The 17,125-nt window shown below is 35.5% G+C and overlaps 1 protein-coding gene across 1 annotated transcript in view; it reads right to left on the bottom strand.

The window, feature by feature from the left end:
* Positions 1-17,125, bottom strand: part of pcdh15a (protocadherin-related 15a) — a 164,407-nt gene that overhangs the window by 72,235 nt on the left and 75,047 nt on the right. The window contains exons 7-14 of the mRNA XM_059565825.1: positions 16,548-16,667; positions 16,286-16,396; positions 14,558-14,728; positions 10,182-10,290; positions 9,824-9,936; positions 7,781-7,987; positions 6,802-6,936; positions 272-421 (exon numbers count right to left, since the gene is read on the bottom strand). Coding sequence (XP_059421808.1) covers positions 272-421; positions 6,802-6,936; positions 7,781-7,987; positions 9,824-9,936; positions 10,182-10,290; positions 14,558-14,728; positions 16,286-16,396; positions 16,548-16,667 — 1,116 coding nt within the window. The remainder of the gene's footprint in view (positions 1-271; positions 422-6,801; positions 6,937-7,780; positions 7,988-9,823; positions 9,937-10,181; positions 10,291-14,557; positions 14,729-16,285; positions 16,397-16,547; positions 16,668-17,125) is intronic.

The raw sequence follows: 17,125 nt of genomic DNA, 5'->3' as shown, positions 1-17,125 counted from the left end.
GCTGAATGACTGTTTGCTTCACTTTTCAATGCATTTTTCACATATTTCATCAGATTTTTTTTTTTTTAAATATCCCACAAGCTGTTGAGTCACATTCAATAATTTGACTAGAATCTTCAGTTATTAATGAAACAAACATAGTGCCGAGTTCATTTCACACTCCAAATCACATTTAGAGTTCTCAACAAACACTCCGCTATGAATAAATAATTCATAAATGGCTCTTGGTGAGTAAAGTGAGTGTTTCTGAGCTTTAGTGCTGTGTCCTCACCTGCAGGACGGTCTGTCCGGGCAGCATGTTAGTGAAGATCTCCACACTGTAGGACACCTGACTGAAAGTGGGTGTGTTGTCATTCGCGTCGATGACCAGGATGTCCACCGTCACCGGTCTGCTCTGCTGAACGCCATCAGATGCCACCAGCTTTGGGGGGAAAAATAATAAATAATTTTATAAATGTAAACTTTTTATTTTGTATGTGATTAACTGGCAGCACTAATATATACAAAACTACATCTATATACAACATATACAACTATATAAATGATAAAAATTGAATTGTGTGTGTGTTTGTGTGTATATATAACTACTATGAAATTGTTGCTTACAATATAAAATATTATATAATTAATATTATATTATATTATATTATATTATATTATATTATATTATATTATATTATATTATATTATATTATATTATATTATATTATATTATATTATATTATATTATATTATATTATATTATATTAATACAATGTAGGGAAGTCGTGGCTTAATGGTTAGAGAGTCGGACTCCCAATCGAAAGGTTGTGAGTTCGAGTCCTGGGCTGGCAGGAATTGTAGGTGGGGAGTGCATGTACAGTTCTCTCTCCACCTTCAATACCACGACTTAGGTGCCCTTGAGCAAGGCATTGAACCCCCAACTGCTCCCCGGGCGCTGCAGCATAAATGGCTGCCCACTGCTCTGGGTGTGTGCTCACAGTGTGTGTGTGTGTGTGTGTTCACTGCTCTGTGTGCGTGCATTTCGGATGGGTTAAATACAGAGCACAAATTCTGAGTATGGGTCACCATACTTGGCTGAATGTCACGTCACTAACTTCAGGATTTATTCTTGGATATCTTTTGCAGTTTTACTGGAAATCTAGATTTTTTTTCTTCGTATTAATTTAGAATAGATCTGCTGTTTTGATTTGATTCGATCTGCATCTGACATATAGCAAAGCATGTGGGCACTTCATACAACAAATTCTCAGTATTATAGGACAGCTTACAAATGTTATCGGCTAAAACTGCCACAGCAAACATTTGTCCAGAGTCTCCCACTGCACTCCTTTCAAAGGCACTCAAAGTGCTGAGCTAGCAGCTATAGGTTACTCTGTTGTTCCTCCCTTGCATTTCCATGAGCTTTTCCCCCAGAGAATCATGGCAGTAAATGTGGATCAAAGCCCAGCGGTTTCTCAGTTTGAGCAGGAGAGGAGAGCTTTGCATACGTAAACACTGCATTGGAGAACAGCTCCAGGCCAGTGGGATCTCAAGAGTGGTTTGGTCTATATCCAAGTGGACTTTCATTAGCCCTAGGCAGGCTGAACGCTCGAGTGTGCCGTTATTAGACACTCGCTGTTACTGACCACTTGCTGGGTTTGACCTTAAGGAGTGTATGGAAGCTGATTCTTGGAGATCTTTCAGCTGCTTGGTGTCTGCTATTTAGCTGAAATATGCATTTTCAGTTCAGGCAGAGGGAGGACTTTTCTTTTGGAATAGAAAAATTATGGAATTCATTTTTAAATACAAATTAAACTGAAAAATAATGTTTATGCCATCTATTTCCACTGATATGATCAATCATACAGACTATAACGGAATGTTTAAACAAGGTTTAAATAATAATAAGGATAAAAAGGATGTTGATGATGTTGATAATAGTAATAATAACAACGACAACAAAAACATCATCATCATTATCTTGAATTAGACATAAAAACTAAGAATTTGCAAAGAAAAATTTTGATATAAGCCAAGAAGATTTCCTTTGCTAAAGTGAGGAAACTTGACTTCCTTTGTTCCTATAAACAAACACATACGTGCTGTGATATCCGCTGCCTTCTCAACTAGCCAAAGTATTTTTATTGTTATTAATTTTATTATTATTATATTTTTTATGATTTTAGTTTTAGTTAACTGTTGTAACCCTGGTATGTTCAGCTCTACTGTAAGCTCTTCAGCTGTCTATCTGTCCCACAATGCCTTTGAAAACGATGTGAGAGTATTTCAGACTACTAGTCTCAAAGCTGCACATATTCAATCTAACACAATCAAAAGGCATATTAAGGTACAGGAATAAAAAGAGAAATTGAAGAGACAGAACAAAGTGCAAGTCCAAAACAGCATGAAAGACAGTGTCATCGGATCTCTCAGTGATCAAAAACTTCACTTTTTCCTTACAATAACTTCCACCACAAAACACATCTCAGCGTCTGCCTCAGAAAATTGCAGCCCTGTTTCTGTCATTTAAAGAGCATTTTTACCCAGTTTCCCCTCTGTGTGCCTGGCCATAATAGATTTTGAATAGGCAATGAAAGTACCAAATTGAAGGAAGTAGCTCAGGAGACTTCAAGGAAGTCTAGCTTGTGTTTCATTTAAGATCTCCTCTGAAACTCAAGAGGAGAAACATGTGAGATTACTGACAAGCAGGAGACTTAAGCATCAGTGTCCATTTGCTCTCCATTTAATGTCTTTGTTGTCGAGAAGAAACAACTGAGACATTAAAGAGATCTAAGTTTCGCTTTTTCTTTGCAGCTGGTTGTTCTGAATGAGAGAGGGAGGATCAGAGGATGAGGGGAAAAGGTGTTTGTCAGTTAAAGAGAGGCAGGAGAATTGTGATGGGAATTCAAACTTTGGCCTGTCAGAGGATCAACTGTCCAGCTGAACCCCCGAGACAGGCCGCGTGTGAATGATGTGACTGCTCAGAGCCAGAAAGAACACACTGCATGAGCAATTCCCCCTCACTCCAAAACCAGACTCAGTTCAGCCAAAAAGACAATTTTGTCACCTTTTACTTCACTTTTTTGGAGCTCGAGAGCCCTTGGTCATCATTCAATTTCAGTTTATGGAAGACACCTGCTCGATCATTCTGCTAAACTTTTGCATTACATACTCTTCTTCAGTGGCATCTACAGCTCCATGAAGAACCTTTAAAAATCATGGAACCTTTCCATTACACAAAATGTTCTTTAAATTGGAAAATTTTTCCTTAGATTATAAAATGTTTAAAATGTTCTTCACACTAATAAGAAATGGCTCTTATTAGAGCTGTTCACTGAAAGGGAACAGATTAAAAAAAATCATATTGGTTTTTGACAAAATGAGATGAGTAAATGATAACAGAATTTGACTTTTGGGTGAAATTTAGCATTAAAATCACACTGCAGGGATGTGGACTTTGATAATGTTGGTCTCTCTCCAGGACTAATAACTCTACAGCTAATTTCCTGTCATGTTCTTGTTGCAGTCTGTTTGTTCTTATTAAACATATTGAATGTGATTGGGCCTCTGTTTTGTGCTGATAAGCAGACTATTGTTAAGCCTTTCAAAAGGATTAATGCTGATTATCAGATCCTAAATCATCGAAATCTCGCTGTGAGCAGGGGCGTGTCCAAGCAGGGGCGTAGCCATCTTTTCAAAAGTGAGGGGGACAGACATTACACACACACACAGACATATATATATATATATATATATATATATCAAATTACGATATAACATTTCTGTAATCTATATAGGCTACTAGTCAACAGTTTTTTAACAGTAAGATTTTTAATGTTTTGAAAGAAGTCTCTTCAGCTCACCAAGCCTACATTTATTTGATCCAAAGTACAGCAAAAGCAGTAATATTGTGAAATTTTTATAAAATTTAAAATAACTGTTTTCTATTTGAATATATTTTAAATGTAATGTATTCCTGTGATCAAAGGTGGATTTTCAGCATGATTCCTCCAGTCTTCAGTATCACATTAATCAGAAATCATTCTTAATATACTGATTTGCTGATAATCAACATTTAAAACATGAGTACATTGTAAAATGAATAGAAGGATCCACAGATCAGCATTTATGTGAAATAAAAAGCTTTTGCAACATTATACACTATACCATTCAAAAGCTTAGTCAGTATATATATTTTTTTCTTTTTGTTTATAACATAATTAATAAATTATATAAATTAATACTTTTATTTAGCAAGGATTCTTTGAATCAAAAGTGATGATAAAGACATCATTTTACAAGAGATTTCTATTTCAGATAAATGCTGCTCTTCTGAACTGTATATTCATCAAAGAAACCTGAAAACATTCTACTAAGCTGTTTTCAACATTATCATAATAAGAATTTTTTTTCTTTCTTTTTTATAGCAGTAAATCAGTATATCATAATTATTTCTGAAGGATCGTGTGACTGGAGTAATAATGCAAAAAAATCTGCTTTGAAACCTCAATAAATTAAATTTTGAAATATATTCAAATAGAAAACAGCTATTTTAAATAGTCTAGTAAAAAATATTTAAAAATTTCACTGATTTGCAGTACTTGGATAAAATAAATGCAGGCGAAACTTCTTTAAAAAAACATTAACAAGCTTACTGTTCAAAAACTGTTGACTGGTAGTAGATACTATAGTTAAATTAAATTTTTCTCTAATTTCTAGCTTTTAATTGGCTTAGAAATCTATAACTGCTGGACAATAACAAAGAATAATGATTTGTTTATATACTACAAACACTTTTTATCACATAACAGAATAGTTTCTATACTGTTATAAATGCTATGGCAATTAGCACTGCATTGTACATATACTTTATTTATCACCTGCTGGATATTTTTTTGGACTTGAATAAAAAACTAAACCGAAAACATTTCATACAGTGATAGCTGGATGCTGTTGCCCCAATATTAGGAATTTCCTGATATGACTTTCTGCGCTAGAGCGCCCTCCGGCTTCGAGTATGTATGAAACACACACTGCACGAGAGTTTAGCGCTCTGTGACGTTCATCTCCCTTTCTCCGTCCGAAAAAAACATGCGCAGACTATCCTGTCTCTTTGAGTTTAAATCTATATTTATTCACACCAGCTCTTGAAAACCTCTATGCGAACACACTTGCCCGAAAAAGTGGGGGGGACGAAGTTCCGTGATGATAAAAGTGGGGGGGTCACGTCCCCCGCGTAATCTACGCCCCTGGTCCAAGCGAAGGCAATGTGAATGACCCTCCCAAAATTCTAAAGCATGGCTGGCAAAAGCCAGTGGCCTATGTCATAATGCTGCTTTAAATGGCTACACATTTAAGTTTTGAGTTCAGTTTTTTTGGCAAGGTTCCCCTAGTAATATTCACCTCTCTGAGACTAAATATTACACTATTGGAGTCGCTAAAACCCACGGCAACAGTGTTAAAGTATGTTAAAGTGTTAATTCTGTGGGAAAACTCTGGATTTGGCAACACTGATTTATAGATATAAAGAGTTCAGATGCCTCTAAGTGCCATCTGACATTTTCTTCTAATCAGGCTCCTATGTTTAGGTACAGTAATTTTACTATGATAACAATGTATAGGTCCTTTTCTATGCAATTAAAGTGAAATAAATAATCATAAATTTAGGAGCCTGAAAAAAATGCTCATTTAAAAGAAAATGTAAGATGGCATTTAGAGGGTTTTGCATCTGAACTCTTCACACACATATATATATATATATACACACACACACACACACACACACACACCATTACCCTAACATAAAATTATTCAATTATTCAGAGTCGTCTAGACACGTCACTACAGTGAACGATCCATGAAAAAGACACCATCTCTCAGATTAAACAATGATCAAAACACTGTGCTCAAATGCTCCTCCTGTGATCCAGCTGTTTTTTTAACTGCTCCTTGGAGATGAGAGATTCTGGAAAGATCAGAGACACTTTAGCCCAAATCTCAGATCAATAGATCCGATCAATGGACAGAGTCCTGAAGAGACACTTCACATACTGAACAAACAGCATCGTTTCAGTCGCTTTGTTTTGTTCATCACAGCAAACTGTTGTCATGCTGAGACTTGGTGTTTGAGACAGAAATATTCATCTTAAAGTAAGAACATTCCCTGTTGTTAATAAATGAGATGCTCCTCATGCCAAAAGGAGTCCCACAGGGCATATCGTGACTCACACAGGGTCTCAGAAGTATAGTAAATAATCTCAAGAGGACAGAAGACTGAAGATACTGAAGCGACCAGTCATTCATTTTCAATGAGAAAAGAGACATGAGTGACAGGGACTCTAGATAAACGCAGTGTGTGTTCCAGAGAGTTCAAATAGTGTCTTAATTTAATAGTTACAACAGATTTTTTTTTGTCGTGACAAATTTAATCCAGAAATCTAATGTTTTTATCACATGAATAATTTTTAATCATGAGAATAATTTTACAAGTGTTTGCTAATCGCATTTTTATACATTTACAGATTGGGAATATTTAAGCTTTGACATTTTTGCTGACATATCAAAGTAAAATCTCAATAAAATGCATATAATATACATAATTTTTATTTATATATTAAAATGCATTTAATCATATATTTTATAATTTAAAAATGCAATTTTCATGCATTGTATATAGCATTAATATCTTTAATTTAGGTTGATTTAAATAGGTTTTTTTTTTGGCATGAAATGCAAGTGATTCAATGGTTAATAAAAGCCAAAAGGAGGTTTTCAAACAAGCCAGTGTGTGTGCACATTATGTTTGTGTGTGTCACGTACCGTTAAGGTGTAGTTGGTCTGTATCTCTCGGTCCACTGGTTTCAGTAGAGTAATGTAGCGTGTTATGCCAGTAGATGTGATGGAGAAGATGGAGGTGTAGTCATTCAGAGTGATCTTCAACTGAGGATCTTTAGTCTTCACAAAACAAACAAAGTTGAGAGGTCAAATGCAGAATTACTACACGTTAACATGAGCATGACACACCGTCCAAACAAACCTCATGCAGTCACGCAATCCTCATGTTGCATAACACGCAAGAAAGAGTCACTCGACCACCTCATTTACTCTGACATGCAAGAGCATCTACAGAAATACAACAGCTTCTTTGAAAATCCAGAGAATTCAAAAGTCAAAATCGAATGTATAAATCCAGAGAGAAAATGAAGTGCATGCACATTTTAAACCAACAGAAGTGCTGTGTCATTAAATCAGTTGCAATTGTACAGTATTTTTATACAATTAATGACATGTTTGGTATATTTACATATGTATAAGCCAGGATAACATTGGGTTACAATTTACAGTCTCTCTTTTCAAGGAAAACAGAAAAATATAACCGTTAACTTTTTTAATGCACATTTTTGTGCAATCGATTGCTGTTTAGAATGAGAGCATCTGCCTCACAAACAATGGCTCAGAACTGTGACAAATAATAGCCTACTGGCTAAAAAAAGACAAACTATTCAATATATCATGTCGCAACTTCATGTATTAATAGGAAACACAACAAAGGAGGATAGAAAACTGCATTTGTTGAACAAGTATATTACAAAAGAAAAGAAAAGAAAAGAAAAGAAAAGAAAAGAAAAAGGGCACACATCACTCTGGTGCCTACTGGTGTGGCCCCTGGCAGCAGCTACAAAATAAAACATATGGAGAAACTGAAACCATCTGTGATTTTATGCATCTTTGCATTCCCAAGAGAGGAGTGAAGCAACAATTAAAAAATGTCCTGGCACTTTTCATGAGAACATCTCACCTCTTCTATGTCGTTGTCCAGTGCGAAGATTCCCAGCGGGGCCGTGAGGTTGGCAACCCCTGAGATGGTGGTGCCAACCGAGGCAGACTCACTGATGAAGCCTTGGTACGAGGAACGCTGGAAATATGGCGCCTGGTTGTTCTCATCCAGAATTTCAATCTGCAGGTCAGCGTATGCAGGAAGAGGGTGACCGTTATCCTGCTCGGCCTGTTCACAAACAAACAAACTGTTAAAATTCTCTAAAAAGAAAAGAGTTGTCCTATACTTGACAGTTGCTTGACACTCTTTAATTATGTATACAAAATAGTCTTTGTAATTTCTATGAAACTTTATAAACATTTTATTAAAATACAATAATAAAAAAAAAATTCTGTGTAGTTAAACTAGTGTAAAGAAATCATAGTAACGTCTCTAGCCAATCAAGTAAAAATTAGTATTCTAATAAATTCAAATTAATCAATTCATGGACCCAAAACGGCTCAAATTGGTCTTTGTTTATTAAAGAGTAGTATGTGGATACATCTCTCTGAATATTTTATTTTAATTTCAATTATGAACCCTGTCTATCACTGATTTCATTAAGGAGCCATGGAAGACTGCAGCTCAGTAACTCAATAGCACACTTCACACAATTGAAACACGCACACAAACGCACATCTGACAATGTTGACAGCGGCAATGTTTCGTTTGTTATTTGGTCTCAAATTTCAGCAAGCTTGAAGCAAACTGAGAATAGCGTATCGTTCTTTGTTATTATAAACAACGAAATCATCACAGCAAACCCAGTCTTGCATCGTTTCACAGAGGAAACATTTAAATTACCCCTGCTGTTACACTGTTGTTCCACCCAAATCTATGACAGAGCAGAATAATTTCATATCAGCGATCGCTTTCTTTTTCAGTTTCTCTCTCTTGCTCTTTCTCTTCCAGCTCAACTCAATTAGAAGATACAGCATGTTTAATGTAACTAAATATACAAAGCTCTATTCCAAAAGCTAGAGAGCTGCATGCCTGCCTGTCTACCACCTACAAAGGCAGCATCCTAACTGAAATGGGATCTCAAGTAACGCTCTACATAGGAAGAAGCTGTGTGGCATATAACGTTCTTTACACAAAGCTAATGGGAAACCGGAATGATTGATTCATTTTAGTGCTAAACTAATGATGTGATAAGAAGCAAACAAACAGTATTTTTCATACAAAAACCTGGGTAAAATAGTATATTAATTAGACACAACTACACTAATGTTCAAAAGATGGTTGTTGGAAAGATGTTTTTAAAAAAGTCTCACCAGCAGTCCATTTATTTGACAAAAATACAGTAAATTGCTAAATATTTTTACCATTTAAAACAAATGTCTTACATTTTAATATATTTTAAGATGTAATTTATTCCTGTGATGCAAATTTTCAGCAGCCATTACTTCAGTCTTCAGTGTCATGTTATCTTTCAGAAAAACAATTTTGCTGCTTAATATTGTTGTGGAAACCATGATGCATTTTTAAAAATACAGATTTTTTTTTTTATATAAAAATCATTTGAAACATTATAAATGTTGATACTTTCACTTCTGATTAATTGAAGCATTGAATAAAGTATAATTATAGAGCATTTCACTTTCTCTTCACTTTCGTGGTATGAAACCACATTCTCTATAAAATGATATATGTGATGCTGCCTTACGATAATTTTTTATAGTTATTAATGCTTTGTACCTTTTATGGCATCTTTTGCATCAGGAAAGCAACTACAAAGCCTTAAAATACTTCCTAAATAGACAGCTCACTAGGTTTTAAACAAAACCAAAGTGAAAGTGTGTACATACAGACTGTGCTCAATTTCAGATACTACTGCTGTAAAATGAAGAGAATATTTCCAGAAATATACTGCAGTTAATACCGGGGGTTATTTTGCATTGAACCATTGAACCAGTACTATAGTAAAAATGATGACACTCTTATTGACGCTTAAATGTAAGAGCCTCTGGGTGTTAGATGAACCTCTCATATCTGTAGAAGATAACCTGATGATGACATAATGACCTTAATAACGAGATTGAAGCGCTGGTACAGCTCTCTGTCCACAGGCTTCAGCAGCCGCAGCTCAGCCGTGCTCCTGTTGAGCGAGAAGAATTCTGGGTATGTAGCAGGTTGACCTGAAGTGCAGTACAGAGAGAGACACAAAACTGTGTGTTATTATATGAGTCATGCTATTATTTATACTAAGCTATTGGATACAAAAAAGGGAGTTTCACATGCCCCACCTGAACTTGTATAGTCTGCTGTAAACCCTAAAAATAACCGAGCTTCTCTTTTAAATGTATGGAAATATTGGTTAAGAGTTGTGTATATATGCGTCTGTTTTTCAACATTTGCAAAATGTGTGAATTAAAGTACCTACCAACTAGTATGAAGTACATGATTCCCGGTCTGTCTGAGGGTGGCTGGATGTTTCTGTCCTGGTCGATGGCTCGAATGGGAGGTGTCACATTCAAAGGGTTCAGCTTGCTCTGGAAAAAAGAAGAAGACAGGAATAACTGACTAAGGGGGCAAACAAGATTAGAGTTGGCTTTACTTCTGCCCATAATACAAGTCAATATTTCATAATAATGCTTCCTCCAGTGAAAAAGTTCATCCCATGATGTTCTCTTAGATCCAAACATATTTATTTAGAACTGTTTGGGGCTGTTTTCTTGTGTAAATGACTGACATCTGCATATTGTGCAGTATACGGACCAGTAAACTCCTGTACACAGATTTTCAGACAAATCTGGGAGTATTATTGACCAGACATGGAAATACCATGGATCCGTATACTGCCAGATATGTTCCAATTCAGATGTATGTTACTGAGGTTTTCATCTGTGCAAAAGCCATTTGTTGCCCTGGCAAGTAATCCCCTAAATGAAGGGGGCACTGTGCCCTCCCCTTTTAGTTATTAACATAAACATAAAATATTTATCATGGGAGATATCTTTTGAAAGTATTGGTTGTTTATATGTAATTTATAATTAGAATGATATCTATATACTCTTTGCTAGTTTTGACTAAACATAACTACTGAGTTTCACTGTTGCCCAGGAAAACACACACTGACTTTTGGGGTGCATACTGCTAGAGAAATCACTTCTCCTGATACACCAGTAAAGGAACAGGTCATAATTTCTGTGAAACAACATGGAAAGAATAAAACTGGGAACATACAAATATATGTTCTCTAATGGCTTTGTCAAAAATAATAATGCTAGCTATATTTTAGATCTCACCTAATTCAGATTTGTTCCCTGTAGAAAGAAATATTTTTGATTTTTTTTTGGTCTCCCACAAGACATCAATTCATGGACTGGAGATTATCCTGATGTTTTTATCATCTGTTTGGACTCTCATTCTGAGCGTTCCACTCACCATAAGTAACAATGGGCAACACATTTGTTACAGTATGTTAATGTTAGTTTAGCTGTTCGTTGTTAGTTCCTGTTAACTCAAGCCCATTAAATTATAGACACAATTTGTGTCTACTTTACTTCTCCAAATTTCAGGAGAAACATTCGAAACAAAGCCGATACATAAATAAAACACTTTGAGATCTCCATTAAGTCTCAAACTATGAAAGAGCATCCAGTGAGGGATGTTTTCCTCTGGGTTAAAAGCAAAGCTCTTGGGACACTTGATTGTTTTAATCTGTGCTCTACAGATGAGTGTGCATTTCGTGTGGCCTCTGACAGATATGATAATAAGAAGCATCTCCTTTGGGATGAGTGCTTCATTAAAATGGCAGTGTAAATACAGACTTTCCATGTTAAATATGTGAGCACAGTAAATCAGAATTCTTGACCACCTGAGACGTTTAAAACTACCCATAATCCCCCCCTCCAGCAAGCATTAGGCGATTAATCTGTGCCTAGAGACAGGAAAAAGACTCTCGAACCATATCCCAGCTCTAAATGTTAAATATTTGACCTCATTAATTACCACTATTCCTGCCAAAGGAAATGAGAGATAATCTATGTTGGGAATGGAACACTATCGTAATGCTTACTGCATATAGCACAGTACACATAGTATTGTTTTAAAAATAGTATCTGAAACCATACGCATTATGCATTTATAAAGGATGTGTTTACAATAACTTATTAAAATACTACTCTTAAAATCCCTGCAGTAAAATGTGAAGCATGTGGATTTTCAGTTCTGTATAAGAAGCCACAATTCAATTTAACATGCAAGGTAATGTGACTACAATGTAGCATACAATTTTTTAAATAGTTTCATAATGCACCCACCCAGAACTTAGTCAACTATTTCAAATAGTAGCATGCTATATTGCTGTCACATGGCCGCGTTATCATTATGTTAAATTTAGTTAATGATACGAGTTATCATCTCAAACAAATAAAGATACACCACAGTTAAAGTTTGCGGTCAGTAAGATTATTATTATTTATATTAACAATAGTAGTTAATACTTTTATTCAGTAAGGACACACTAAATTGGTCAGAAGTGACAGTAATTTTAGGAGTATTTATAATCTTGCAAAATATTTCTATTTCATTTGCTGTTATTTAGAACTTTCCATTCATCAAAGAAACCTGAAAAAAGTCTTACAGTTTCCACATAAACATTAAGCAGCACAACTGTGTTTCTTTAGCAGAGAATCAGCATATAAACAATTTCTGAAGGTTTATGAAGACTGGAGTAATGATGCTGAAAATCCAGCTTTGTATCACGGGAATATATTACATTTTAATATTAAAATGCAAAACACTTATTTTAAATTATAATAATATTTCACATTTGTGTTTTTACTGCTATTTTTTATCAAATAAATGCAGCCTTGATGATAATTTGAAGACTTTTTTATTTGCTTTTTTAAAGTCCAATTTAACTTAACTTAGATTTTTTTTATTTATTTTTTTTCTGTATTTTATGTTTGCACAGATGAAATGTCCATATAGATTAATCATAATATAAGCCTACTGTACAAATAGTAGTATGCTACTCCAAACACAGCCACTGTCAGAGCAGATCAACAGAATTAATGTAAAATGTGTTTGTCTGTGTGTGTGTGCGGGGGGGGGGGGGGGTGAATTTGTGGGATAATCAGAGAACAGCAAGAAAAGCGAAAATAGATTGTCTCTGTGAAAACGCATGAATTGCAGCAAGCAGAATGCAAAAAGGAAAGTAAAAACAGCTCGAAATGAAGCAAATCTGCAGCACATTTATTCAGTGGAGAAATTGGCAGCCGTCTGCAGTGGAAAATATTTTTAGCATAAATTACGGATGTCCCCCCTGAGCAAAGATCAGCCATGGCTGTATGTCTGGACTCTCTGTTTTTTTCTACATTTTGTTTGGTTCCAAACTGATCCATCTGCTAAGAGGTCTGCCCACCGCAGCTCACCTCTTCTGGGATCTGATATCATCAAAGCTTCACATCTTGGCTTTGATGGGTGATGAACCCTGTGGTTTTACTGAGGGTCTCATCCCGCTTTGTCTCTACTCCCTGTCCCTGATCTCACTCAATCTGTACCAGATTCTCAGCCTTCCTGCCCATGCTGTATGAGTCTCCTCTTTAGCCAAGCACAGGTCAGTAGAGCAATGTATGTGATGGGAAATATGAAAGGACTGACATTTAACCGGTGAAGGGTCAACAAAACGCCAACAACACAATGAAACAAATGCTGAGCTTTACTCTTTTCTTGCGCTTGTCCATACAACATCCAGTAAAGACATCAAAATGTCTTGCAAGCATCCATGAACAAGACATGCTTATTACAAAGATAACCAAAATTTCACTATTGGGTCCTTTAAAAAAAAAAAAAAAATCAATTTTTTCAGTAAAACATGCTCATGTAACTGCTGAACTGTATTTTTTTCATATACCCTTCATTTACCATTCATAATTTTATTTTATACCATTAGCAAACATTATTTTATTCATCAAGGATGCATTAAATGGATCAAAGGTGACAGTTAAATAAAAAAATATTAAAATAAATGTTGTCCTTATGAACTTGCTATTCATTAAAGTAAAAAATGTATCACAGTTTTCACAAAAATATTTAGCAACACAACTGTTTTTAACACTGATAATATTAAGAAAAAATATATATAAAATAATAATTCTATAAAATATATATAAAAATATATATTTTGCAATACTATTTCACAATATAATTATATATATATATATATATATATATATATATATATATATATATATATATTACCGACCCCAAACTTTTGAATGATAGCAAACAGTCAGTGAGTGGTCCTTGCTGTGCGAGGCTGAATTATTAATGCACATACAGTGCATAGTTTATTTTTTTCTTTAGGCACAATCTCATCCACAAACCTTGTTCTCAAGCACTCAAGAAAGCTCTAAGAAACCATCTATCCTGGGTGCCCACTGCATGGCTTCAGATCACCCTGTTCTGCTTATTGGGTCACAGGTGAAGTGTTTCGGTCAAGTTGAGACATCTTCCTGCCTTTGTACCTAGCTACACCAGACGGTGCATACAGAATCATGACTGTAGCTTGTGGCAAGTAACAGGCTCTGATGACATCCTTACTTGAAAATCCAGGTATAATCTCAAAATGGCAGTTGGTTTTATATGGTTTATTGTTTCTAAATATCCAACTGGGACCAGCTAGAAACCACGAACATTATATGGTTCTAGATCCACTTACAGCTACCTGGTTTGGACCTGTTTTTCCAGTAGGAGATCCAGGGAATATTCAACATTTAAAGACCTCTGAAGTTCTCTGCAAATTCTTACCGGGTCGGTGAGCTCAGGAATAGCCACACGGTATGTGATGGGGTTACAGTCCTGTGTGTTGTTGACCAGAACACATGGGAGGAACATAGGACCCAGATCATCTCCATCCGAGACATCCAGAGTTAGAGTAGTGGTTGCTGTGCGACGAGTTCCCAGATACGGAGCCCGGTCCTGGGGAAAAAGCTGGCATGTTACCATAGATACAGACCTTTAGATACAACACTCACAGATCAGTATACAGAGAGACAACAATAATGAAAAAAGAAGAATGAGGGAAAAGAACAATAGTTAAATGTATTTTTAATATTTAAACAGAAAACTCTTTTTATTTACATTTTGCTAGAACAAGCAAGAGGTGTTTTTTAAAACTGTTAAATGATCATGCATAGATAAATGTTTGCATATCATACTGTGAACTTGAGGCCATTTAGAAACTTTGTATTTTTCCACACAGAAAATCTTAAATACTATCAGATGTTAAAGATGATGTAGTTGAGTAGTAGTTGATTATGCAGCTCATGTGAGGGTGGAGGGATGCATTTGGAAGTGAATCAGGACGCCGGTTATTCAGTGACAGATATAGGGAGGTGCCTGGAATTTTAAAAAGTGCGTTGTGCAAACTGGCAACCTAAAAGGCCCAGACCACTTGACCAAAAGTCAAGGTTATTTTTTGCAATCTACAGGAAAGGTTACAGAGTAAGAAGTAATTTAGCAGACATCTTTATCTTAAGTGACTTACAGCTAATGACTCACTCTTTATATGGATCAAATTAGTAAGCCTTCAATTACTAGTACAAGTATATGCACATTGTAAGGGTTGGATTGAACTTCATTCAATGATGTGCACTATAAACTAGTTACAAATTCAAATTCAAACTTCAAAAACTCATGAACATAAACTCACAAATTTAAATCACTCACCAATGCAAGTTCAAAAACTCTAAAACCTAAAGTTGCAAGAACAAATTCAAACTCATAAACCTTCAAATTCAAACTCAAAAAAATTACAAATGCAAACTCACAAAACTTGAACTGAACAAATTTCACATGTAAAATCAAAGGTATATGCGAGTTTGCATATGCAAGTTTATGGATTTACATGAGTTTTCATTTGGAGGTTTTGAATTTGTAGCATTGTGCTGTGTGATAAAACTGCACATTTTAGAGTGGCCTTTTATTGTGGCCAGCCTAAGGCAAACCTGTACAATAATCATGCTGTCCAATCAGCATCTTGGTATGCCACACCCGTGAGGTGGATGGATTATCTCAGCAAAGGAGAAGTGCTCACTAACACAGATTTAGACCGATTTGTGAACAATATTTGAGAGAAATAGGCCTTTTGTGTACATACAAAAAGTATTAGATCTTTGAGTTCAGCTCATGAAAAATGGGGGCAAAAACAAAAGTGTTGCATTTATAATTTTGTTCAGTATATATGCAGGCATTACATTGTAAGATTTTTTTTTCACACTTCTCTCATGATGAACATTCATAATGTTTAAGCTTTGTGGCTACACATATTTATCTCAGCTTTAGGCCTTGCAACAATATTTTGTACTGTAAGAGCATTATTGCAATCACAATTTTTCAAGTCATATTCTGTGGTAATCAACCACGTCACTATAGCTGTTGTTGTATTTACCCTGAAACACTCTTCATAAGTGTATTCGGTGTAAAAGAGCAACACAGTATGTTAGTGAAGGATATTTTACGTGTTAATAATCTTACATTGGCCTGGACTATAATTAGATAGCGAGTTCTGTCCTCATAGTTCAGTCGCTCTGCCAAAACAATATTACCAGACAGCGTCCCAGAAACACGCACAGTCCTGTTTGACATCTGAGACAGAGACAGAGAAAGATTGCAGTATTTTAAATAAAACATTGCAGTTTGAAAGTTCACTCATAAAGTCACTGCTTTAAATTAATCATTAATTACAATGAAGAAATTGAGTGTAACTGCAGAAGGTCTGTTTGATCTGATGAAGTACCGGGTCATTTGGGTTGTACTGAATGGCATATTCGATCTGTCCATTCGGCCCGTCATCGATGTCCGTGGCTCCATTGTTTCCTGAGAAGCCGGTGAAGATGGTGGTACCGACAGGAGTGAGCTGAAGAGATATCATTAAAAAACACATGAAACAAACATCAGACACTGGCTATATGCTTGTGTAACAACACAGCAACTCTGACAGGCCTCAGATGTGACCCGTCTGACCCAGATAGAGTATATGTGTGTGTGTGTGTGTGTTCCTTCTGAATCCCCTTAGAAGACAGAAGAGGGAGAAAGAAAAAACAAAGAAAAAGAAAACAGAGAAGACAACAAAAAGCCAAAGTCAAAACGGAAGGAGAGAGACAGCAAAACCTGCACATATGCCAGCACAAAAATAAACACACTACTGGTATTAAAATAACAGGTTAGGGGAAATCTACAACTGTGGTGACTTTTCCATCTGTTTTATTTATTTATTTATTTATTTTTTGTAGGATATTAAAAATACATTAATGATTTACCCATGGCTGGCATGTTCAGTGAAGTGGTGTTTCATATAATTAAAGATCATAAAAA

Source organism: Carassius carassius, chromosome 14, assembly GCF_963082965.1.
Source record: "Carassius carassius chromosome 14, fCarCar2.1, whole genome shotgun sequence".
NCBI lineage: Eukaryota > Metazoa > Chordata > Actinopteri > Cypriniformes > Cyprinidae > Carassius > Carassius carassius.
The sequence above is the reverse complement of the archived record's forward strand: the minus strand, read 5'-3'. Positions and strand labels throughout refer to the sequence as shown.